General features: G+C 38.6%; 3 protein-coding genes and 1 long non-coding RNA gene across 5 annotated transcripts; 3 read left to right on the top strand and 1 right to left on the bottom strand.

Moving 5' to 3' along the window:
* The first annotated feature begins 2500 nt into the window (after window positions 1-2500).
* LOC307043511 (potassium voltage-gated channel subfamily V member 2-like) lies at window positions 2501-5641 on the top strand. The gene is made up of 2 exons (XM_079688008.1): window positions 2501-4348; window positions 4756-5641. Exons 1-2 carry the CDS (start codon window positions 3032-3034, stop codon window positions 5002-5004), a joined length of 1566 nt encoding a protein of 521 aa, XP_079544134.1. The 5' UTR covers window positions 2501-3031; the 3' UTR covers window positions 5005-5641.
* A 1704-nt stretch (window positions 5642-7345) lies between these two features.
* LOC307045171 lies at window positions 7346-9578 on the top strand. The gene is made up of 4 exons (XR_013809797.1): window positions 7346-7499; window positions 8343-8397; window positions 9018-9113; window positions 9283-9578. It is a non-coding gene; the product is annotated as an uncharacterized lncRNA (long non-coding RNA).
* Window positions 9579-10678: 1100 nt separating this feature from the next.
* LOC307044076 (purpurin-like) lies at window positions 10679-14919 on the top strand. 2 transcript variants are annotated; one of them, XM_079689113.1, is made up of 6 exons: window positions 10679-11784; window positions 11937-12051; window positions 13407-13543; window positions 13651-13763; window positions 13943-14155; window positions 14586-14919. In XM_079689113.1, exons 2-6 carry the CDS (start codon window positions 11938-11940, stop codon window positions 14594-14596), a joined length of 588 nt encoding a protein of 195 aa, XP_079545239.1. In that variant the 5' UTR covers window positions 10679-11784; window position 11937; the 3' UTR covers window positions 14597-14919. The 2 variants fall into 2 exon arrangements, with proteins under 2 accessions (XP_079545239.1, XP_079545240.1); XM_079689114.1 differs by having other exon boundaries at window positions 10679-12051.
* A 74-nt stretch (window positions 14920-14993) lies between these two features.
* idua (alpha-L-iduronidase) lies at window positions 14994-23836 on the bottom strand. The gene is made up of 14 exons (XM_079689112.1): window positions 23510-23836; window positions 22999-23139; window positions 22844-22926; window positions 22583-22690; window positions 22177-22272; window positions 21379-21581; window positions 20592-20771; window positions 19743-19959; window positions 18797-19003; window positions 18155-18276; window positions 17338-17463; window positions 16408-16484; window positions 15555-15655; window positions 14994-15428 (listed from the first exon to the last, which is right to left on the bottom strand). Exons 1-14 carry the CDS (start codon window positions 23644-23646, stop codon window positions 15328-15330), a joined length of 1899 nt encoding a protein of 632 aa, XP_079545238.1. The 5' UTR covers window positions 23647-23836; the 3' UTR covers window positions 14994-15327.
* Window positions 23837-24497: the final 661 nt, after the last annotated feature.

The raw sequence follows: 24497 nt of genomic DNA, 5'->3' as shown, positions 1-24497 counted from the left end.
TCCCTTACACTCCTGTTACTGAGTATTAGGTAGTAGCAAAACCTTTAATAGCAACACCATTTTTAACGCTAATAAACATTTATATCTGGCTCTTGATGGCTCTGTGAAACACACAGCACAATATATTTAGTAAAGTACAGATCCCTAGGGGTTTTAAACTACATTGTCAAAAAGACCTCTGCATTTCATCCAAGGCTTTTTTTGGCCATAGCCGTTACTTGCACAGGTGCAATTAATGACAGTAATTATCTGTGACACAAGACTCCCACCCACACATCGGTGCTGTCCAACCAAAGCCTCAGCTGCTCCTCTGGGGTTAAACTTCATCATAGACATTTAAAATCTGTGACTTCATTCAGTGGAAAACAAATGAATACTGAGATGGAAAATTATAGGCAATTAATCAGAAGTGCATATGTGCATAGTATAATAATTTGCAGAAAGTGCAGTAAGTAAGTACTACAGAATGAGTGATGCTACAATTGACAAAGTATGTTATACATGTAAATATATTAAAGATGTTTTAGTCAGAGTATAGATAGTCCAAATGTATATAATAGACAAATAGTAACATTTCCGAAAGTAGTAAAAGGTGCACTAGTTTTAGGTAATACCCCAACATATTCTGATTATAATCAGATGTGATAAAGAAAAGCTACAAATCATCATATTTGAGAAGCTTGAATCAGCAATTGTTTAGTTTTTTTTTAAATAGTAAAGATGAACTGATTATCAAAAATATTTGCAGATTACTTTTTTAAATGCATCTAAACTAACTTGTTGCAGCTTTCTGAGAAGCACACAAAATAAGAATGATACGGATTTCAAGTGTGTGCTTTTTTTCTATGTGCGCAATCACATCAACAAAGGTCAAGGCGGTTACCATTTATTGTGACTGAACAATCTGTGTTTGCATCCTCCAGCAGTAAATACCAGAGGATGTACAGTATGTGGCAGGATGCTTTATAAACCTACTTGAAGGATTTCAATTAAAGTTCCTGTTTACTAAGCAGCTTTGTGGGCACTGAATTTTGATCTGTAAATCAAATTGACTGAAACCTATAGACATTGAGAGCAGATTATGTTAATCCTACAATAAAGATATATATTGATGCTTTGTTTCGCAATCCTGTTTACATGACTATGACTGGGTCCAAAAGGAGAACATGTTGAATAGGAATCTAAATTAATTAATTATTTTGCAAAACAATATTTGGATTGGAGGAGAACACTTGACTGCAGGGGTGGCTGATTGTGTATTACAGTAAATAAAAAAACCCAAACAGGCAAGACTAATCTTTTTTGTCCACCTATGAAGTTTGTAAAGTAATTGACTTGCTTAAAGCAAAAATGTTCTAGATGTCTACAGTAGAAAAAGGCATTTCTATCAGCTAGGCTAAAAACAAGCCTTACCTATTCTGTTGAAGTAGTAGTATTTGTTTATTTGCACCGAGGGGAAAATGGGTTTCAGCACATCACAAAGGCATTTAAAAAGATAAGACATACGTCACTGACAACAACATAGACACAGATTAAAACAAACAGACATAAAAAACAACAGATATCAGCAGACATGACAATCTCATTTGCAAAAGGCCAAATGTTTGCTTTTGTTGTGGCTTAAACACAGACTTTGAACCTGAGCATATATGCAGACTACATACCTGATATGTTATTATTCACTAAAATTAGGGTTACAAGATCAAAAATAAAATCCCTGTTTTTGGTATCTTTAAGCCCTAAGTGATGGTGTGGTACGGGAAAGGGAGACAAATCTGCACTCTTGAAGTGAATTCAACTTTTTTTAGAGAAGGTTTTTTTTTATTTTCTTTTTCAAAAAGTTAAATGGCCTCACTTAAAAGTTCATGAAGCCTTACAAATAATTTCATTCAGTCATATTAACATATATTTTTTTTATCTGTGGCCTCTTTTTTGTTGTGTTGTGTGACCCTGTGACTTGAATGACAAATCCAATTCCCCTTATGTTCTCTTGACACCTAACAAGACACTCCCAAATGTAATCCTAAATTGTTATTACTAGTCCCTGGTGGTTGGTTTCAGGAATTTAAATAAAGGTGTACATACTGTATAGTTCATTATGTCATTGACCTGTGGCCGTGCCGCACGCCATCTCTGTTAATCAATCAGCAGGACAATAATCTGATATCCAATAAGAGGATTCAGCTGCAAGCTAAATTATGCTTCCAATTCCATCTGGTTAAATCTTTAAACCTGTCCGTTGAGTTAATGTGTTAATAATATGTCACAATCATGATGATAACTGTGTAAAATCCTAATGTAAAAACTAAAGATTATTTTCTGAGTCTGTGGTTTGGATTCACTTGAACTCTGAAGATTTCTGTACCTCCTCTGAATTAGGAAGTAGGCTAAAGCTTAAACCTTTATCCTCTTTTATTTATCTACCAGCCTCCCTTTGTTCCCCTCCAGTATCAGCACCTTAAAGCATTGCATATCAAAAACCAACTCAAACAAAGACACTTTAGCTGAAACAAAAATATTGCACAGTATCTTATGGAAGAAAATTATCACAGTGTTTTAGTTTTCCCCACAGAATAAAGACACCCAATGGTCTCTTCCACAGTTTTCCACTTGACTTTCTTGTGTAATCTGTATGGGATTGCAAAAGATTAAGGTATGGCCCAGTGGCTATGCATTAATAAAATAAATAAATAATAGGAAAAACAACAATGGTTTTTGTCTATTCTGTCTTTAAAATCGCCAGAAAAGTACTATTAACTCATGTCTTAAAAATATTTATTATTTAAAAGAGGGTGAATTAATGCATTTATTGACATACTCTACACAGCCAACATCATGTGAGCCAGGCAGCTCAGGAGGGGATAATAGTATTTAGATGTCCTGTAAGCATGCAGATCCTCTCAGTCAGCAACATTAATGGGGACAAGAGGCATGCTGCTCATGTCCTCAATGCTGAGGTGGGGGTATTAGACAGAAGTAATGCTGGAAGGTCTGAGCCCTTTGTCTGCTGTGTAGTTTGGGCTGGATCATCATGGGGAGCACCAGCAGGACGGCCAACTTGTTGAACAGGAGACAGAGCCTCTTCCCTAACTACAAAGTTGCAGAGGTGAATCGAAGACCCTCAGAAATTGTTTATCCACTTGAAAAGGAAAGCTGCGTGAAGTCATGGACCTCTATGAACGAGCTGACCAGGGACATCTATGACATTTATGCCGAGTATGAAGACGAAGAGGAGGAGACTTCCCAAAAGCAGTTTTTCCCTTCCAAGAAGAACTACATGATCAACATCAATGTAGGGGGGAAGATCTACCAGATAGCTTACAAGACAGCAGCTAAGTATCCCACGACCAGAATAGGGCGCCTGGCCACATACACGGACCAAAACCTGAAGCTGGGCCTGTGCGACGACTACACTGTGACCAACAATGAGTACTTCTTCGACAGGGACCCCGATGTCTTTCACAACATCTTCAGCTTCTACAGGACCGGCGTGCTGTGGATCAGGGACGAGATGTGTCCCCGCAACTTCCTGGAGGAGATCCACTACTGGGGTGTGAGGATGAAGAACACAAACCGCTGCTGCCGCATCTCCTTCGAGGAGCGGCAGGACGAGCTGAATGAGCAGCTGAAGATCCAGAGGGAGCTGGAGGCGGAAGTGGAGATCGAGGAGGACGAGGAGCTCTTTCAAGACATGTTCTTGGGCTCGCAGCGCAGAGCTATCTGGAACCTAATGGAGAAGCCGTTTTCATCCGTCAAGGCCAAGCTGATGGCGGTGGCCTCCAGCCTGTTTGTCCTGGGCTCCCTGGTGGCGATGACTCTCAACACAGTGGAGGAGATGCAGTTCATAACTCCCAATGGTCAGCTCAGTGGTAAGACGTACTGGGAACATGTTGAGTCCATATGCATCGCCTTCTTCACTATGGAGTACCTGCTGCGTCTGGTGTCCACCCCTGAACTGAAATCCTTCTGCAAGAGCGTGCTCAACACCGTGGACCTCATCGCTATCCTGCCTCAGCATCTGCAGGCCTTCCTGGAGTTCTTCGACAACAAGGAAAACTACATGAAGCACGAGGCCGACATGCAGGCGGTGTCGCAGGTGGGAAAGCTGGGCCAAGTGTTGCGCATCATGAGACTGATGCGAATCTTTCGAATCCTGAAACTGGCGCGACACTCCACAGGTCTGCGGGCGTTTGGCTTCACTCTGCGTCAGTGCTACCAGCAGGTGGGCTGCCTCTTCCTCTTCATCGCCATGGGCATCTTCAGCTTCTCCGCCATGGTTTACACCGTGGAGCACGACATGCCGAACACTAACTTCACCAGCATTCCTCACGCATGGTGGTGGGCTGCTGTAAGTTCATACTTTTTCTAAATGTATCGTGCAGAGGAGTAAACACTTATTTAATTGTGTGCCACATACAGAAAAAGTGTCTTTAGTATGACAATATATTCATAGTTTATAGTTACACTGCAAGCAAATGTGTTTCTAGGCCAGAAAAACATGTGCCATCTAATAATATTTTTCTATCAAAATAACTATGCAACATTCCTTAACAGTTTACATTTTTTTGTCCACATAGGTAACAAGTGTTTCCTTACTTGCTCATGCTTTTTACTGTCAATACCTGTCTGATAAAACAAAATGCTATTTTCTGCATAAAGGTGGAACCCCAATTGAGCACATGGTCAATATATAACAGGTCTTATATTTAGGACACTGATGCTGTTGTTTGTTATTTATGTGTCTCCTTCCTGCAGGTCAGCATCTCCACTGTAGGCTACGGAGACGTTTACCCAGAGACCATACTGGGTCGCTTCTTTGCTTTCATCTGCATCTCTTTTGGTATCATCCTCAACGGTCTGCCCATATCCATCCTCTTCAACAAGTTCTCAGACTATTACGCTAAGCTCAAGTCTAATCGGTACACAGCCTCCATGAAGAACAGAGGAAAGGTGAGGTTAACCGACAGGACAGTGAAAAGGTTCAACCGCTGCTTTGAAACCTGACCCTGTGACACGTGCTGATATCTTACGTGACCTTTTATAAAGGAATATGGTTTACTGTGAAACTGTGCAAACAAAGGTGCATGTGTTGTGGACGAATAGATGAAACAGGGACAGAAGACGAGGGTTAAATCTCCAGTGGAAGCACATCTGGAAGTGTATCACAGTTAATTGGCACATCTACATTTTCTCAAAGTAGTTTGTATTTTTTTTTTTTAAGAGGACCAAAGATCAAAACACCGAGATTTACTGATGTCATAAAATATTCACGTGAATATTGTTAATGCTTCCATTTCTATAATGCATTACAATCTCACAGATAACCCTGTATAACAATAATCATCATGCAATATAAAACATTGTATAATTACTTATAAGGTCAAGTTTCATACTAATGAATACTGTAATTCTCAATAAATGACATTAGGAACATAGTGTATTATTGTATTGTAATTAAGTGAATGCTTAGATTTGATATTTTCATTCAATGTGGGAAGATGCTTTTTTGTAACTTAAAATTGAAATGTATGATATCTAAAAAGCAAATATGATTTGTGTACTAAATTGTCATATTACACTAAATTCTGTCATATACCACACTGTTTGGGTGAAGAGTTAAAACTTTGCTGGGTCCTGGGCACTGGGTTATTAACGAAAAAGCCTTTATTATCACCAAAGCAGCTCTCACAGAATTTAATTTTAGATTTTTATTTACAAAATAACTCTTTCTCTTACTAATTTTTAAACATACACTTTTTAGAGACAGCTTAACCTAGAACCAGTATAGACCAGAGCCCAAACTTTGAGTTAATCTTTAATTGCAGTTGCAATGTTTGAATTATTTGTTCTCACACAGGACATCTTCAAGGCGTGCAAAGTGTAAGCCTATACTACACCTTCAAAAACTGGAGGTGCTTTTCATGTGTTTTGCAATGTTTAAAAGTTAAGACTACAAATTATGATTTGAAGTTGCTTTGTATGCCAGTCTCACGTTGCGCTGTGAAACGCTGTACTTTTCAATTCTCCTCCTAATGCTGCGTGTTCATGTTAAACCGTCACCTGCACACTCCACTGACATCTTCTGGAAAGATTTGCTATTGCAAAACATTTCTCTGTGTGTAAAAAGGTGCACCGATCCAGTTCACCCTCTAATAAAAAAGGGGAAACAACCTAGTATATATAAAGTATGAAGATCTGGAGTGCCCATAAGTTTAACCCAATGTAATGAAGGTGTAAAGAAGTTCAGAAAAGGTCTGGTTAATCAATCAATCAATCAATCAATCATCAGAGGAGGGATCCCTCTACCAGGACGGACAGACGTGCAATAGATGCCGTGTGTCAATCGAAGAGATAATATATTTACAATATCGTACAAATGTTTGGAAATGCATGTGTCTATAATAAGAAGATGAATCCACGAGGATGTCAACAATCCTGTGGGAGCCATCAGGGAAGTAGTATGATGAGAGTCAGGCAGGACCGCAGAGACCGGTTCAGCCACGACTCGAAATCCAGGACTCAGGAGGCAGGACTCAGGATCCAGGACTCAGGATCCAGGACCACAGCAACAAGGTTAAAAGTCACAAAAAAACATTTAACATGTACAAGCATGTCCTTGAGTTTTAAATTGATTAAAGGCCTCTTAACTTTTGCCAAAAATAATGCCTTGGATCTTTCTTTGTTTTATACTAAAAAGTTATTTAGCACCTTATAACTGCTGGTGATTTTAACACAGCGTGATGGACTCCTAGGCAAAATAATGTAGACATTATTGCAATGCTTTAAAATAACCACTGAGTGGCAGTCAGATGCATAAAACAAAAACACAAAAGTGCTCATGAAACCAGGCTTGTTCACCCTGAATAAAAGTATGGAGAACCCCTCAGTGCTACATTAAAGGGTTAGGTCAACCAATTGTATAATTCATCACATAATGACTGTGTTTTCTGAATCTTTGTTTGTTTTTGTAAATAAAGTAATCAAATGTTTTATTTTTTAGAAGTAAGTCCTCATACACTGTTTACAACATGTTGTACAAACCCATAGGTAGGATTTGGCAAGTTAAAATATAGGGCTAGAATATATACATTAAGAACTTTAAAAGACAGCAAAACAAAAACTATTTATTTGGTGGACTCTTTGAAAAGGAAAAAACTGAATGTAAAAAGGAATTTAGTAAATGTAATAATGTTCAATATCATATAAAGAACAGTACAATGTATGTTAATCTCGTAGTACACTATCACATTTCTAATTGTTACATTTTTTGTATTACCTTTTAGATTTTAGCAGGTTCCGTCCTTAGCCTCCCCTCCATAAATTGCCCCTGAAGTTGGTCATTTCCTCCAGCAGGCGGCGGTAGTTCAATAAAGAGCACCGCAGCTGCAGTAAATCCTCACACAGAAGAAGACCTTCTCCTCCGTTGTAAAGTGACCTCTGGTGCTGTCATTCTCTCTACCACGATGGTTCCCCCAGTTGCAGTGTCGCCTCTGATAAAGGTTTGTTTTGCAGTATATAATGTGTGGAAAGTTACTCATGTTTTGCTGTAATTTAATTTTGAAATCGTATTCCAGCTCGCTAGCTACACAGCACACTCTATCCTGCTAAGCTAAATATTAGCATGCTAGCAGCTATCGTTAGTCTTAACTTTACAACGTTACTACAGCTTGTAGCTAGGCAAACAAAAGCTAATCCTTTAATTGATGCGTTTTTATTAACAATGCATTTGTTTCATTGTATTGTATATTGTGATATGCATCCACCCTCGACGTTAATATCTAACAGTCACACTTTAGTGTCTCAATTGAAACGACGTAACGTTTAAGCTAACATGTTGCTAATGTCCTTGGGTTAAATGACTTAAGTCTATTAGAAAACATTATATAAATACTATGGCATCTTTTATCTTGGTTTAAACCAAGTTAACCTAAAATGAATCGTTAATAATTCCAGCTGTTACTAGCGTTTTCGTTTCGATTTGTCCTTGCTGTCGTCTACTGTTTGGGGGTGACACTGTAAACAGGTGGACAGTCTGTTAAAGTAGATAAGATTTTAATGAAACCAATGCTCCTCAGTGGATACTGTTTTGGCAGAATGAAACTCTTAACCAATCTGGAAACTCTCTTAAATGTGTAGTTTGACATGACCAAGGTCTCAATACATTCCTGCAGCACTGTAAAGAGATCAATGGGTGTAGTAACAGTATAACAAGCTAAGTGATGATGACAACAGCTTCTAAAGCAAGAGCTACGTAGTGGTCTGTAGATATGTCACCTGATAATGCATTTAATTGGTAGGAAATGTAACATTGGCATTCATTTGCATGGTTTTGTCCTTCACAGACCGCAAGGTATTCAGCTCTGATTGTCGGCATCATCTATGGCAAACAGAGATATGGTAAGTTCTTATTTATTATTTACTGGAACTGTGCAATGAGTTTAAACTACCACTGTGTACTCATTGTGTTATCCAACAATAAAGAGAAGAGTTTAGACTTCAAACCAGTGGATTGGATTCAATCAATTGATTTTGATTCTTGGGGTCCTAATTTGATTTGAAGTGGATTCTTGATTTAGGATATATTCTAGTCTGCTGTGCCCTAATAAAGTCAATATAGCAGGTAATACAGAGTTAAGTGTGTATAAGATAATGTTTTCATATTGGTAAAAGTTGCATTAAGTGATTGCTATCATGTAAACACACAAAATAAAATGTAATACAAGAGGTAACATTTGATTCACGATAAACTTGCAAAAATAAATACAAGAGTTATATATTGTAATGAACTTGGTAGGCTTAAGCTTAGCTGACTTTTTTGATTTCATAGCAACATGGCAATGTCTAAAATAAATGAAATATTAAAGTCTTTTGAGTTCCTGCGGCATCTTATTAACGGGGATGTGACAGTTCAGGCTTTGGTCAGGCATATGTGTATATACAACTCTTGCTTAGTGCATTTTAACAGGATATATACTTCAGATAATTTCCCATAATACATGCATTTTTCTTTAAAATAGAGTACCTGAAGCCTCTTGGGGTTGAGGATAAGAGGATAGCAGAGGAGGAGAAAAAGGCTCTTGATGAGCAGATTCGCATCGCCAAGGAGATCGAAGGTAATCATATCTGCTTCCTTTACATGAAAAATGTTCAGTCTGCACATGCATATACTTGCATGCTGTACAATTAACAGGGAGTGAAGGCAACACCAGTGTACACTATAATACAGTTGGTGTTGCACAACCCATTCTACGTGTACTAATCCCACTTTCTCTGTCCTTACAGCAAATCAAGAAAGTATCCTGAAGTAAAGCAGATGAAGATCTCCATGTAATATTCCCAACCTCTCCCTTCTTCTTCCTGGAATAACAACAGCCCAGAAGCCTTTAGTCAAACACTTCCTGTTTTCTGGATGCATTCATGGTTACCTTGTATATTACAACCCCTCCCTGGATTGCCAGATGCAGTGATTTTAAGTTAACCATCTTGAACTCGGCATTGTAATACTTGAAATGCAACCTCACTCAAAAGATAATAAAGTGTTTGTAATGAAACAATGTCATAAATACAAATTGAAATGATCACTATGGTGTTTGCCTTCTTGTGCCGTTTGGTTAAAATTGGTGTTCCCATACAGCCACTGACACAGTACAGGTATGATGGACGTTATATTAAAATGATATGAAATGGAAAAACACCATCTTCATTAAGTGCAGAAGTTTGTCACGTGTTGCTGTTGGATAATGTTCAGTTGCTTCCTATTCGCCAACATCTTTTTGAGCACTGGTTCACATTTTTAAAAATCTACTTCACTTGTGTTTCTGTATTTGATCATGTAAGAAGCATTACAGTGCTAATTATATCGATAAGAGATGAATGTGCACAAACTACATGAGACACATTTATCAAAGTTGTATTTTAATTCTATTTCATATACTAAATCTATAATTAAGTAATGTCAAATATATATTTAGTTTTGTCTGTCAAACAATCCAAAGCCCCAAACACTGAGCCAAGTATCACAAAAAAGACAGCACAATTCATGCACTTTAAAAGCCCTTGTATGTGTTTGAAAAATTACTGAGATTGTAAAAATTATTTCCTTCAGTTCTGAGCATTGGTGGATAAAGTGCCTAGATATTCTAAATAAGAAATTATTTTTTTCAAATGTTAAATGATTTACACTCCAAAAAATCCCACAATAGTTTGATACAATTTGGGATTTTCTTTTTTAAATATACCTGCAGTCACTTTTGGGTCTTATGTTTTTCACAGTGAAGGTCCATGCTGACAGTATAGTTGCTCAGATAACATGTATCTAGCAGCAGCCCAACTGAACCCTCACATCTTACGGTGATGTTTGAGTTAATACAGTTGACATGTCACGTGTTAGGTTGAGCAGTGCAGGATGTCAAAGCCCGGAGACCTTACCTAATATACTGAAGACAGGTTGTTATTATTAGAGTAAAAACAATGCCAGGGCCAGCTATAAACACAGTACAGACTTACTGGCATGCTTACTTACTGTCATGGTGTTTACTTAACTATCAACTACTGTAGTTTACAGTAAGAGTAGTTAAAATACACCATATCAACAGATTATGGAACTCAAAAACTAAGGCATCAGCTAATGCATGTTTTTATATTGTATGAAATAATTAGTTTTTATTTTAAACATTGCATGTTAGGACAAAATTAGTCAATTAATGGAAAGTAAGAAATCAATAAAAAGTGGCCAAAAGCAAGTCTAAAAAAAGGCTTTGAAAAATAATGGAAAATATACTGATGAGACATTTTGAGTGCAAAAGCAAATTAAGTCTGTAAATGCATCTGTTGCAGCAAACATTCTTTAAGGTAAGATACCCCACTCTAGTTTAAACCTTTGTAAAGTGTACTCACTTTGGCATTTGTATGCTCCAATGCTGGTGCGTGAGTCGTTTAAACTTCATGTAACACACCTCAGATGTTTTTCTATAATTCACACTTTGCCCCCGCGGATTACAGGTTGAAGCTCTTGCAGCGTTTGGGAATAAGATGACAGCACGTTACAGAGCAAGTGACCACCTGAGCCTCTGCTGACGTCTCATGACTGGGCGTCATTATTCTGCAGACTATTTTATTACATAACATATTTGTTTTTATTTTTTTCCGGTGGGGGTACATGTGGGAAATGCTTCCTTTTCTTTGTTTTCACATACTTTTTGCTTACATGTCTGAATAAAAGTAGATTAAAAAAGGAAAAACTTTACCGGCGTCCAGTCATAAACATTGTACTTTATTTAAATACTTTCCAGAGATTTGGGAACATTTTAACTAAAGATGTATAAAACATTTTTTAACCAAGAAAAGATAGGCGTGTCAAAATAAAATCTCATCTCATCTTTAATTAATCTATTATTCACTCTGCGGCACTATATTACTTTTTTATTCAGCAGGTATGATGCCACAACACTTTATATTTGCAAGTGGCTCCATCAACACTAGTCTGGTCATGTAAACATTTGGCATGGACGTGTGTCTTGAGGCTCAGGTCACCGCTTCGTTATGTATCCCATTACAGGGCCGTGCAAACAATTATATAAAACCCACACACCGCTGAATGTGAGGGTTCAACAGCTTACTAGCAGGGGATTTTGGTAACTGGATTAGCAATAGATTAAACTCTGCATTTAGGTTCAAGGAGTGAAAATAATCAGTGAGCCTGTCTGAGTATCTGATATAAAAAGGCTCACACGGCGTCTCCTCACCACAGCTCACACTGCGACAGAAACTTCTTCAGCACTTCAGGTAAGAACACGCTGCTTTGTGGGGACCAAATGATTTTTTTTACAAACTAAATGAGGAGTTGCAAGAGTTTTCTTTTAGCCAGATTCAGCAAGTTGCTCTAAAATAATGAAAGTTCATACTAAATAAAAAATCTGCTCACTTTCTTTGGCCAGAATGGACTTCCAAATGTTCTCCCTGGCGATGTTGCTGCTGGCCTGTGTGGAGCAGAGCCTGGCCTCCTGCGTGGTGGACAGCTTCACTGTCAAAGCCGACTTTGACCCAGCAAGAGTGAGTAGAGAAATATTTTAAAGTATTTAAATCTGTTCAAGTGGAAGTTACTGTAACTCAAAACCGTTTACAGTACACTCATCTGTAGGTTCAGGGCAGAGAGCTAAATGAACAAGGAGGACAATTTGATCAACATCCTCCAAAGTACATCAATGTATCATCCGCAAAAAATTGAATATAATGTTGCATATTGTGTACTATCCTTCCATTATTATACAAAATACACTGAGATTTATATAACAATGAATCCCAAGGATTATGGACCTTTCAATTAAAAACGGAATGGTACAAATCAGTGATTGGATAGGCCAACATTTTCTTTTTTTGTGCCAAAGGATCAGGCCTAATCAAGTCTGAAATGCAGCTATAGTGTAGACCTACATTCCACAAACCGCAAAAACAAGATTACAAAATCCGGATTCTTCTACTTCAAAATATAATATATATAATACTAGCCTAAAAGGAATCATGTTTCAGCATTTGTCTCAAATACGTTTGATGTATGTATTCTTTACTAAAATCTGGGGTATAGGAATTACATTACATTTAGCTGACGCTTTCATACAAAGCGACTTACAATAAGTGCATTCAACCAGGAAGATACAAACTTGAAGAAAACAGAATCATATAAGTCCATCAGGTTTCATAGAGCTAAAACATTTCAAGTGCTACTCAACTGGCTTTAGATAAGCCAGTCCTTTATTAGTATATAAGTGCTTTGTTAATAGTTCTATCGCTCGAAGTGGAGTCTAAAGAGATGAGTTTTCAGTCTGCGCCGGAAGATGTGTAAGCTTTCTGCTGTCCTGATGTCAATGGGGAGCTCATTCCACCATTTTGGAGCCAGGATAGCAAACAGACGTGTTTTAGCTGATGGGAACTTGGGTCCCCCTCGCAGTGAGGGTGCAGCGAGCCGTTTTGGCTGATGGAGAGCGGAGTGCACGTGCTGGGGTGTACGGTTTAACCATGTCCTGGATGTAGGGAGGGCCAGATCCATTCGCAGCATGGTACGCAAGTACCAGTGCCTTGAAGTGGATTCTAGCAGTTACTGGAAGCCAGTGAAGGAAGCGGAGGAGCGGCATGGTGTGGGAACATTGAGGAAGGTTAAAGACCAGACGAGCAGCTGCATTCTGGATGAGCTGCAGAGGTCGGATGGCACATGCAGGTAGACCAGCCAGGAGGGAGTTGCAGTAGTCTAGGCGTGAGATGACGAGAGCCTGGGCCAGAAGTTGCGTCGTTTTCTGGGTCAGGAGGGGATGGATCACATTCAAAATAAGCCTTCTTTTTTCAAGTTGATATCCATATTGTACTGATGAAATGGCTCTCAACATATTTGCCCTAATGATTTGTCTCCACAGTATGCAGGAAAGTGGTACGCTCTGCAGAAGAAGGACCCTGAGGGTTTGTTCCTGCAGGACAACATCTCTGCTGAGTACACCATCGGAGAAGATGGAGCCATGGTCGCCGCCTCCAAGGGCAGAGTTACTCTCTTTGGGTGGGTATTTAAGTGGTGGAAAGTAATTAAGTACTTCCACCCAAGAACTATACTTAAATACAACTTTAAGGCCCTTTTGCAAAAGTGCAATTTCTCTTTTGCTCCAGGTTCTGGGTGGTGTGCGCCGACATGGCCGCTCAGTACTCTGTGCCCGACCCCGCGTCCCCCGGCAAGATGTTCATGAACTACCAGGGCCTGGCCAGCTACCTTTCCAGCGGAGGTATGTTTCTTTAGGACCAGCCTCAGGTTCCCATGCCAAGTCTCTAAGGCCTGAGCCACTGATGCCTAAACACTTTATGTACTTTGTGTTACCTTTTGAGTCAGATAACCCACACATCCTCTCAGTCTCTTTCTCACACAGCAGAGACTACTGTAACTTCTTGTTCTCTGCTCTTTCAGGCGACAACTACTGGGTCATTGACACAGACTACGAGAACTACGCCCTCACCTACGCCTGCCGCACCCTGAAGGACGATGGAAGCTGTGACGACGGATACTCCCTGCTCTTCTCCCGCAACCCCCGCGGCCTCCCCCCCGCCATCCAGAGGGTCGTCCGCCAAAAACAGGAGGAAATCTGCATGGTCGGCGAGTTTCAGCCTGTGCTGCAGACTGGTACGTAACTCAGTACATTTACTCAACTCCTGTAATTAAGTATACATTTGAGGTACTTCTACTTTAATCGAGTATTTCTATTTATGCTATATTTAATACTTCTACTGTGCTACATTTTGGAACTCAATATTGTACTTAATAACTCTCGCCATTTATTGGGATGTTTATTAATATTGTCATATTCTAAACATTTCTTGTCACTACGCCCTCGAAATGACTCCCTTCACAATAAGAATGTGGCCTTTTTGGTTTATTACAATCGGGCAAGTCTAGAGAAATCACAAGAGTGAATGTAAAAGCTTTTAAAAAGTTAACTTTGTGGACAAGTATTCATCTCTGGATCTTAACAACTAATTTGAAAATATTTTTGTAATTTTATTTGTTACATTTGAATAAATCTAACACTTGTTTCTCTCTCTTGTTTTAACAGGAGCCTGCTAAACTTCTTCTTCTGGAGTTTCTGTATATACCGGATGATCATCCTGCCCAAAATGAAGACATAGCCCTTCTCAAAGAAAGAATAATAATTCTGTTATGATGTTCAAACGTCATAAGAGAGACTTCGGATATATCAAATGAAATGTCACATGGAATAATTAAATCAACACTGCCAATGACAAGATTAATACTAATGTACTTGCCAAAATTCAATGAAAAGTATTATTAGTTGAGGTAATGTGATGAAATAAGTAACCACACAGTATGTTCATGTGTCTGATCTGTGTTATCATTCTGTATTGGTGACAATACATTTTGTAAAGAAACTTGAAGTTGTTGTCTGTGGAAAAACTGCCATATTAAATTTGGTGATCCAACTTTTACTTATCTTACGCACAAAGATATTTCCACATTTATATAAAAGAGTATAAATAAAATAGAGTACTACACATTTTGAAAAAGATAACAAAATCATCATGAATCCATTACATTGGTTCTGATTGTAACAGTTTTTAACAGTGTCATCAGTCAATTACTTATCTCTTCCCTTTCGTACAAATAGGTCGCATTTTCTGTTCTCATCTGTCCAAAAGATCATGAGCATAAATGATAAATGTATGCTAACAATGTGATAAGAAAGATGACACAGCACCCATACTGTATAAAACATATCCAATCAGCAAAGTGATCTCTATCAAATGTATTTACATGGTAGAAAACTGTTAAGAATTTATTTATTTCTCCTCTGAGTACCTCTCCGACAGCGAGTACAGGCCGGGCCTCCCCCAGTAGTCCACAGCACGGACTCTGTACAGACCGCCCACCTGCAGGTCTACTACAAAACACAAAAGGGTATATGGTATTATTTAGCTTTAAAAAGGTGAAGACATTTTTCTGAAATGTTGTTAGTCATTGACAATATTGTGAATGAAATCCTGAATCTTGAAATCATTATCCTTACCAGGTGAATACACATAAGAAGTGAAAATGGTGTTTTGAGTATTAATTCTGCTGAATTCCTCGTGGTCTGGGTAGAACTCCACTTCAAAAGTCTTAATGCATCTGCAAAGAAACAGAGAAGTTAAAGTGCATAGCGATGGCTTTCTTGTTCTTAGTCCATGCATATTACATATTAACTATTCATCTACTGTAATGCAGCAAGCCGTATGAGAAGGAACATTTTAAAAACGCACAACACTGTCTTTTTTTTGAATAAATCAGACTGCAAACCGAGTTGTCACTAATGTTTTCTCAGCTTATTTCTCTGATAGCTAAGAATCAGACATTCCACAGTTTTTTCTTTACAGAAGCTGAATTATCCACAGAGGTAACCTCCTCTAGAAAAACAACAGATCTGGTTATTAAAACAGGTAAATACACTTAAAAAGCAGATTCATGTTACAAATCCTTGTTTCTTTGAGGCGATTTGGCAGACATGGGATTGAGGTTCTGCGAGCTAACTGCTTAAGATTGCCGAGATAACTGATAAATGTGTTTACCACAGCTTCTTGAAGACAACCACAGTGCTGACGCGTGTGCAAAGATGGATATGTCACCATTACAGGAGACCAAGTCAAATCTCACCCTTACTTTAATTAAAATTACAGATTTATCGTTTGGGATAACATAGGTACAAAACTATTACAAAACTACTATAGGTAACAATTATTTACAAGGTTTGTAACTGAGGTGTGGTCGTTTATATACATTTGTATGTGAAAATGAACCTTCAAATGATTCATCTTAACATACTTTCACTCTTTTACATGTTTTGCAGTGAAAAAAAAAATAAAAGAAATAATTATGTCACCTACTTGGAATCAACACAGTGGTCCGACCAGACGATCAGGACCTGGCCCTTGGTGATCCTGATGAAGCGTAACCCATTAACCTAAACAAAAGTCAAATATAGTTGAGAGTTCATCTCTTTTGAAATATGCAGCTGAGTACCATGAAGGTGTTTGCCTGTTGGCTGTTGAAAACGTAAATCCATCAGGCTTTCATCATAACATTCAGAACATAATCATCATACAAGCTCCAGTATATACAGAACTCAGCTGCCAGGGTTCTCACACGCACCAAGCCCTGGCAGCACATCACCCCCACTCTCTTCAATCTCCACTGGCTCCCGGTCAAGTCCCGCATCACTTACAAACTCCTCCTCCTCACCTCCAAGTCCATCCATGCCCTCTCCCCTCAGTACCTCACAGATCTCCTCCACCCGTACATCCCGCACCCTTCAATCCTCAGACTCTGGCCTGCTCTCCATTCCATCTTCACGCCTCCGCACCTTCGGGGACCGTGCCTTCAATGTCGCTGCCCCCACCCTCTGGAACTCCCTCCCCGCAACGCCCCTTCTCTCAACATCTTCAAATCAACCCTGAAAACGCATCTGCTCAACACAGCCGTCCAACAATAACTCACTCTCCCCCCCACTGCAATGTTACACTTCCATTTCTGCCCCCGGTTTTATGCTTAATGTTTTATGTCTTGTCCTTATATGTTTCTTTGTAAAGCGACCTTGAGGTTATGAAAGGCGCTATTTAAATTAAGTTGTTAATATTATAATACAACACTAATTTACTTGTCTTACTTGCATTGACACAGACATACTGTATATGCTTATTTAACGTATGGAGAGTTAAAGATAAATAACATTTATGAGCACTTTAAGTTGGACTGTAAAACACATGAAAACAAGGTGAACCATTATCTTTTCTTTGTGGTTGCGTGTTGACACTGACCTGGTCTGGCTCAGCTTTGGGTCGTGCACAGATATGTATGAGGAAGACGGAGGGCAGAGAGAGTCCGGCTCTCAGAGTCAGAGTGTCCCCAGCAGGAACCTCCAGGGGTCCAACCACATGAGGGTGCTGAAAACAATGACAAATCATTAGTGGATCAAAGAATGTCTCACAGCACCTCACTGAGAAGGAAAAGCCAAAAATAGATCAAAGGAACCAGCTCTGCTGCACCATCTCATTAATAAGATAGCGCCGGTATCAGAAAGTGGAGCTCAACATGTTGATTAAAGATGCAAGAATTTTATACATGGAAATACCTGGTGACAAAACTGAGAATATAAAAAAGCACAGCTGGCTTGCCATCTACCCAAGGTTAAGATATTTATCATTCTAGTATTATGTAAATAGGGGAATACATTGTTTTGTTAAAATAGTAAAATATTTCAAAGTAAGGTAATTAGATAGACTTTATTGATCCCAATATGGGAAATTGTTTAGTCACAGCAGCATGTAAACAAGGAATTGCACATGAATGAAAAGTAAAATAACAGAAAATAAACAGTTAATAAATATCAACATTATAAATAAACAGTAAACACCTACATCTATAGAGAATCTAACTGTGAAAGATATTCATTTATATAGTATATAAACGGGAAAAGATATGTAATTTTGAGTAAAAAAAAACAGTGTGTTTCTTTCAAATTCCAGAGTTTCTTAACTGTAAACAACTTATAAATCACAACGTGTATTTAAAAAAAAAACATAAATATGATAATAAACATACATTTTTACAGTATCATTCTTCCCTGGTGTTTACCTGCGCGCTCCTGAGGCGTCTGAACTGCTCGGCTGTGGGGAAGTCGGGGCGGCCCATTCTCTGCCACAGCCCGTACGGGTTGGTTAAGTTGTTGTCAATATAATATGCAACAAACATAAGACCTACAGAGCAAACAGACAGATGACAATCAGGACTCAGATTTAACTCAACTTGCAGACATCATGGTCTGTTGGACAAATAGTTATATGAATCACAAATCTGGATCCAACTCCCAGAAATGGCAACTATCACTTATTGGAAATCAAGGATGAAGACTTTCTTTTGCTGCTGCCTTTTATTTAATCAAATAATTGTTCATATCTTTCACAGCGTTGTTAGTTTTATTCTTGCATTATATTCCATGTTTCATTTTATATTCTCTTGTTGTAATTGATATTCTCTTTAATTTATAATCACTTTATTTAAATGTTTAAAATGTCTTGCGTTTAAAGGTTTTGGTAAAGCACATTTGTATTTCATCATTTATCTTTGCTATATAAATGAAACTCGCATAACCTATTCATAATATTAAAAGGCAGCAGTATTTAATTGTATATTTATTACTTTTTAGAGATTTATTTGCAGCCTGAACAGATGGGTTTTCAGTCTGCTTGTTTGGGGAGAGATTTTAGTTGAACCCACCCTTCTGTGCAGCCAGTCCCTTTAGAGACAGGCCGACATCATCAGTGTCGGTGGAGCTGCTGTTGTCGTCACTGTTGAACAGCAGCAGGGCGGCCTGCCAGCTGTCGGAGCCGCGCTCTGTTACAGGGCTGTGGATGCTGGCGAGAACTCCCACTGTGCTGTTAGTACCTGCGGAGCTCAAAACCTGAGAGAAGACCTGCGTCTCTCCTGAGAGTGGAGTCACAAACAAAGGCAACATTAAAAACTAGAAGATTTAAAGGCTTGATTCTCATAGGCACAGATACAGCCTAGCACTGAAGGTATACAAATACAACAATTCTGTATTTTATATTTTTGAAATATATAATACAGCTACTAAAGTTAAATTCACATAATAAAATGATGTATACGGATATATGGGAAGTTATGAATGAAAAGGTCGTATAAACAGATGTGTATAAAAATAGATATCTAATATCTGAACAGATAACTATAACAGATGCAACATTGCGGTAATATGGTATTTAAATGTATTAAAAATCTAGACCGGAGGTATTTAGGTGGCAGCAATAAGACCTGGTCTAATTCTCTAATTCATCTGAATGCTAAGGAAAGGGGCTTTAAATGCTTTCTCTCTTATCCCATATCTTTAGCGCAGGACACACTGGACGGTCCTTTGTGAAAGTAAAGGAAATAAAGCCATCTCACAATTCCTTGCAATTCCTATGGATAAATTAAAAACGTCCTACATAGGAGACGTTACTCTATGAAAATAACACCTTTCCTTTGGATTAAGAACATTTCAAGTGTTTATCATGGCTGTCACTAAGACACTTTTGGGTCATTCGACTTAGTTAGAAAACTTCCTATGAGACAATAACTATGCGATCCAAAGATACTATCCTTTCCCTGATTTATTGACATTTTCCACGGAGGTAAAGGAAAGTGTTTAGGAAAAGACGGTCACCTAGCAGAGCCAGCAGGCCCATGACGGAGAGGACGGGCTTCCTGATGATCTGCACGTGAGGCGGTTGGGTGTTGTTGACCTGGAAGCGAGCAGTGAGCGTGCGCTGGGTGAAGGGGTGCGGGTGGTAGCTGAGGAAGGCGTTGTCGTTGCTGAGCAGGGTGTAGTTGATGGTGCTTGTTGGGTCCGCCAGCAGCAGGTCCTGGTGCTGGTTTATAACCTGTTAAGATGAGCAGGACAGAGAACTGGTTCAGTGTGATTTAACTGGTAGAGAGATGAGTTAAATTAAGAGATGATATTATTTTTCACCCTTTAGTGCAAACTGTATGTGCTATATTTGTACTTCTGTTTTTAGACACATTCTTAATGTAACAAACTTGGCAAGGGTAAATAATTCATAACACATTTATCCTGGTCCAAATAATTGCAGTCACGAAATGATGCTGAAAAAGCATCAAAATATGCTAAACAACAGGCAAGAAATGGCACTAAACATACTTGAATAACGTAACATTTTGTCAAGACGCAATTTTTTAAAAATTGCATCACAAATGGGACACACAACTTTGTTTAAAGAAGAAACAAAAATTAATGTCACTTTATTTTTTTTCCGGCTCTTTTGAGGTGACTGAATAGCAGCAATTATTTGACCAAAATAGCAATTAGCTTCAGCCACTAAAAATCCTTGTCACTTCTTTAGAAAACATAATAATAATATAAATGCCCTCCAGATGGTTAATCATTCATGCATATACCCAAATACATGCATTATTTGCAATGTCCTTTATTTATAATATCCAGTATTCAAACATGATTTTAGTCTCTGGATGTTTTTCATGGTGCTCTCGTCACCTTCACCACCATCGCAGCGTAGGTCACATCCGCCCTCCACTCCTGAGGCTGGGACCAGCCCACCAGCGGATCGGCCTCGTCATTGTAAACAGGGAGGCTGCTGAACCGGGGGAAGCGCTCCTGGATCTCCCCCATGGTCTGGATCTCCTGCTGCAGGATGGGCAAGGAGAAGCCTCCTCCCTTTAGGAAGGCCACAGTTAGTCAAAGTCAACAATAATTGAGCTGGTGTACGCATTAATAAATATAGTTTTATTTAAAGGTGGGGTAGGTAAGTTTGAGAAACCGGCTCGAGATACAATTTTTGTTATGTTCCATGGAATGCTCTTAACATCCTGATAGCAATGAATATCTTAAGTGCTTTGACAAAAAATCCATAAAAAAATGTCATCTGCGGAAGCCGTAGTACTGTAAAAAGCACGACCAATCATTTTAGCCGGCCCGGCTAAAATAACTGGATGGCCTACCTGCCTGTCAGCCTTCCATCTGTGCACAAACTTATCTTGTGCCCTCATTGGTCATGGGCGAGTCCGTGTGTGTTGGAGGAGGGGCTCTGTAAGGAAGTGGCATTTTTTTCCCGGCTGTGTATTTTCAAATTCTAGCGCACTCGAGCTGGTTTCTCCAAAATTACCTACCCCACCTTTAACTCAGGGGATTTTAATTTTAATATTTGAATGACATAACTATACTTTTGCATAATTTGTTTGCTTTCGGACATTAATATAACAACTAGTCTGGGCAATGAAGATGTAATTTTTTATTCAGATGCTTTAATTTCAGGGAAGCCCACCTTCTTGTGCAGGGCGATGTAGTCGATCCTGACCCCCGTCTCTCCAGTGAAGTAGTTGGTGCCGTTGAAGCAGTGCTGCAGCATGGCCCAGCAGTATGGTGAGTGTGGGGGGGAATGACAGGAGTCCCCCGGACCCCCAAACTTTAGGAGACTACTGGCAGCGAGCAGACCCTCCGAACAGGCATCATAGTAGTTTAAAAACCCTAAAAAAAGATGTATTATCAAAAAGAACTGATCATGGGCACAGCAGTGGAGTGTCTGTTTTTTCTAAGTTCAAAATTGCAATAATACATCTGTGAAATGTGAGCATTTTCATCACAAAAAAACAATAAAAGATAAACCTTTTACAAATGTATCATTTTCAAGTCGCAAAACATATTTAAAAAAATGCTTTTTGGATGTTAAATTCTCCACTGAAGTCTCATCTTTAACCCAGACTTCTTTTATGTTTGCAAAAGGATCTGTCTTATATAAAAAATGGTGTTATCCGAAAAATACGTATATCATATTGCAGGTAGACAATAGGGATAAGCTTGTGTCACTTTTTAAATTGAGTGTCAGTATGGCTAATAAACATTTATCAAAAAACTAAAGCAAAGGAACTAATATCTATGACTGAAAATTATGAGAACCTTAGTATCAACCAACCAGTTGCAAAAAATAATGTATCCAAATTATTTATAAATAAATAGTAGTTACATAACCACAAGTAATATTACATCTATGAGAAACAATTATGACAAAATGAATTATTTACAGTGATTATAAAAAATCAAAAATGATGCATTATTGGTTTACCTTGAATTGACATGCTGACATTATCAAAGTCATGGTTGTTTGGCTCATTCCATGTTTCAAAGTTCCACTGAGAGACAGTCCCCAGGCCGTACTGTTCTGTCATTAAAGAAAACATGGGAACAATTACATTACGTAGCAGCAGGGTCATAGAGTGCAGATTAAGTGTGTATCAGTTCACTTATTGTTACACTTTATGTTGAATTACGCAATAAACTAATAATATGTTTTATTAGGTTTGCAAGCTCTACCTAGTTTCAAAAATAGCTAAATTCATATAGAGAAAGATATTTCAACACTTTAAATAGCACTTCCAAGTTAAAACTAATGTCCTTTTATTGATCATAATTACATGGCGTGCAAACTACATATAAAACATAATGGGGACAAAACAATGGCACTCACTCACCGATGTACCTCCTGGCTATGAGATAAACCAGATTTCTCCACTCAAACACTTGTGACTTGTCCTCAAAGTCAGTGAAGTAGTTAGAGACACTGCCCATGAGTTCAAAACCTAAAATATGTGTAGCCACATTGTGGTTAAAAACATTGAGGTTTCTTTATGAAATAAATACTTGAACACTATTGTGATTTATTTTGGGAAAAAAATACTTTAAATATGCATCACAAACATAATGTGATATTTTACAGACTGGGGTTGAGGTACCTGGTCGGAGTCCATTTATCCACAAGAGATCTATCAGCTGGTCCAGTTTAGTGAAGTTGTACTGGGGTTGTCCTCCAATATCCCTTTAAAAACATGCATCATTAAAAAACAGACAAATATTAAACTATACTTAGGTGGTGAGCTAGTTCACTTACTGTGCAGTGACCAGCTCCAACATCCAGTGTATCCTGACCTGCTGGATCCCTCCATGAGGGACTGAGCCCACATGAGCCAGGTTCTGCTGCTGGTCTACGCTCAGGTCAAACTGGTGGGCCTGGGTGTGAGGCAGCGGGGGGCTGAGGACAAAGAAGAGCCTCCAATTTATCTTTGTGATACATCTGTTACACAGATATGCATTCATAGATTGAGAATACAATCAATATTCTACTTAATTACGAAATTGTAGATCATTTCAGTTTCAGAGTGGGTCCTTAAAAAAACTGCCAGTCTGAAAAAAAAAAAAATTATTAAAATAATATCTGGGGTTTATTGAAGATGCTTAATTGATACAAACATATCTAATACCTAGATAAAGAGGTATTCTGGTGGGTTCGGTGTGTAAATAAGCACTTTTATTTTCTAATTCAACAAATTGTCCACTTCCTCAGTGCTTCCTGATCACCACTGCCTGTATTTTCCTGGAATAATAATTTTGATTTAACCTACCAGAAACCAGTGCTTGTCCAGAAGTGTTTAAGATCTCCTACTGGTCTCCCCACATCCACTGTGATGACATATGAAGTTGTTGAAGTTCTGGTAATGTTAAGAAGTAACGCAAAGACAGAAAATTGTTTCCACTGCATGTCTGCAACTGAGCATGGCAGCGTTGTGTGCTCGTTATAAAACGATTAACCGAGTGGTCAAGTTAACCACAACATGGCTTACACATTGTATGCAAGCAATGAAAGAAACACATTTAATAGATTCACTTGAGGAAAACACAACGACACACAAGCATTTCTACTCTTGTCTCGAGCTGCAGTCGCAGTCAGCTGAGAATGATGACGCGTAATCCGAGCGACGCTGTTGTTGTAGTCTTTCTGGGAAACATCGGTAAAGTTAGTTTCAGCAGACATTTATTTCGCATCCAGAGACGTCAGCTTAAATAATGACTACACTTCTATAAGAAGCCCTATAATCCCATAGATAGTTTAACTTGAACGCATTTCAAAGGTCCGATAGTAATTACTTAAACTCACAAGCTGTGAGGTTGACAGACAAGCCGAAATAGCTCAGTTGGGAGAGCGTTAGACTGAAGATCTAAAGGTCCCTGGTTCGATCCCTGGTTTCGGCAGGGGTTTCTTTTTCAGTGCTTCTGATGTTACGGTCTATGTTTTGGCAAGTAACAGAAAAGCAAGTCTTCAGATATCAACAACGTCAATACCGGCATAAAATGTCCCCATTCTGAAAGTCATTGTCATATATTAACTGGCTACGTTTTTTTTTGTTTTTTGTGTTGTAGGCCTATATTTAATTTAGTGTAATACTGTCTGAAGTTCAGACTCTGAACCATCATACACCAAAGCAAATTCCTTGTAAACATACCTGTCAAAACTAGACATGTATTATACTCACAAACTTTGATTTGACCTTGATAAGTGTCCAGTATATATCGTTTAAAGCTGTAGACTTTATTAATGATAAACAGGCTTCT

The sequence above is a fragment of the Notothenia rossii genome (genome assembly GCF_949606895.1).
Source record: "Notothenia rossii genome assembly, chromosome: 6".
Lineage (NCBI taxonomy): Eukaryota > Metazoa > Chordata > Actinopteri > Perciformes > Nototheniidae > Notothenia > Notothenia rossii.
This window is presented reverse-complemented; position numbering and strand designations above follow the sequence as displayed.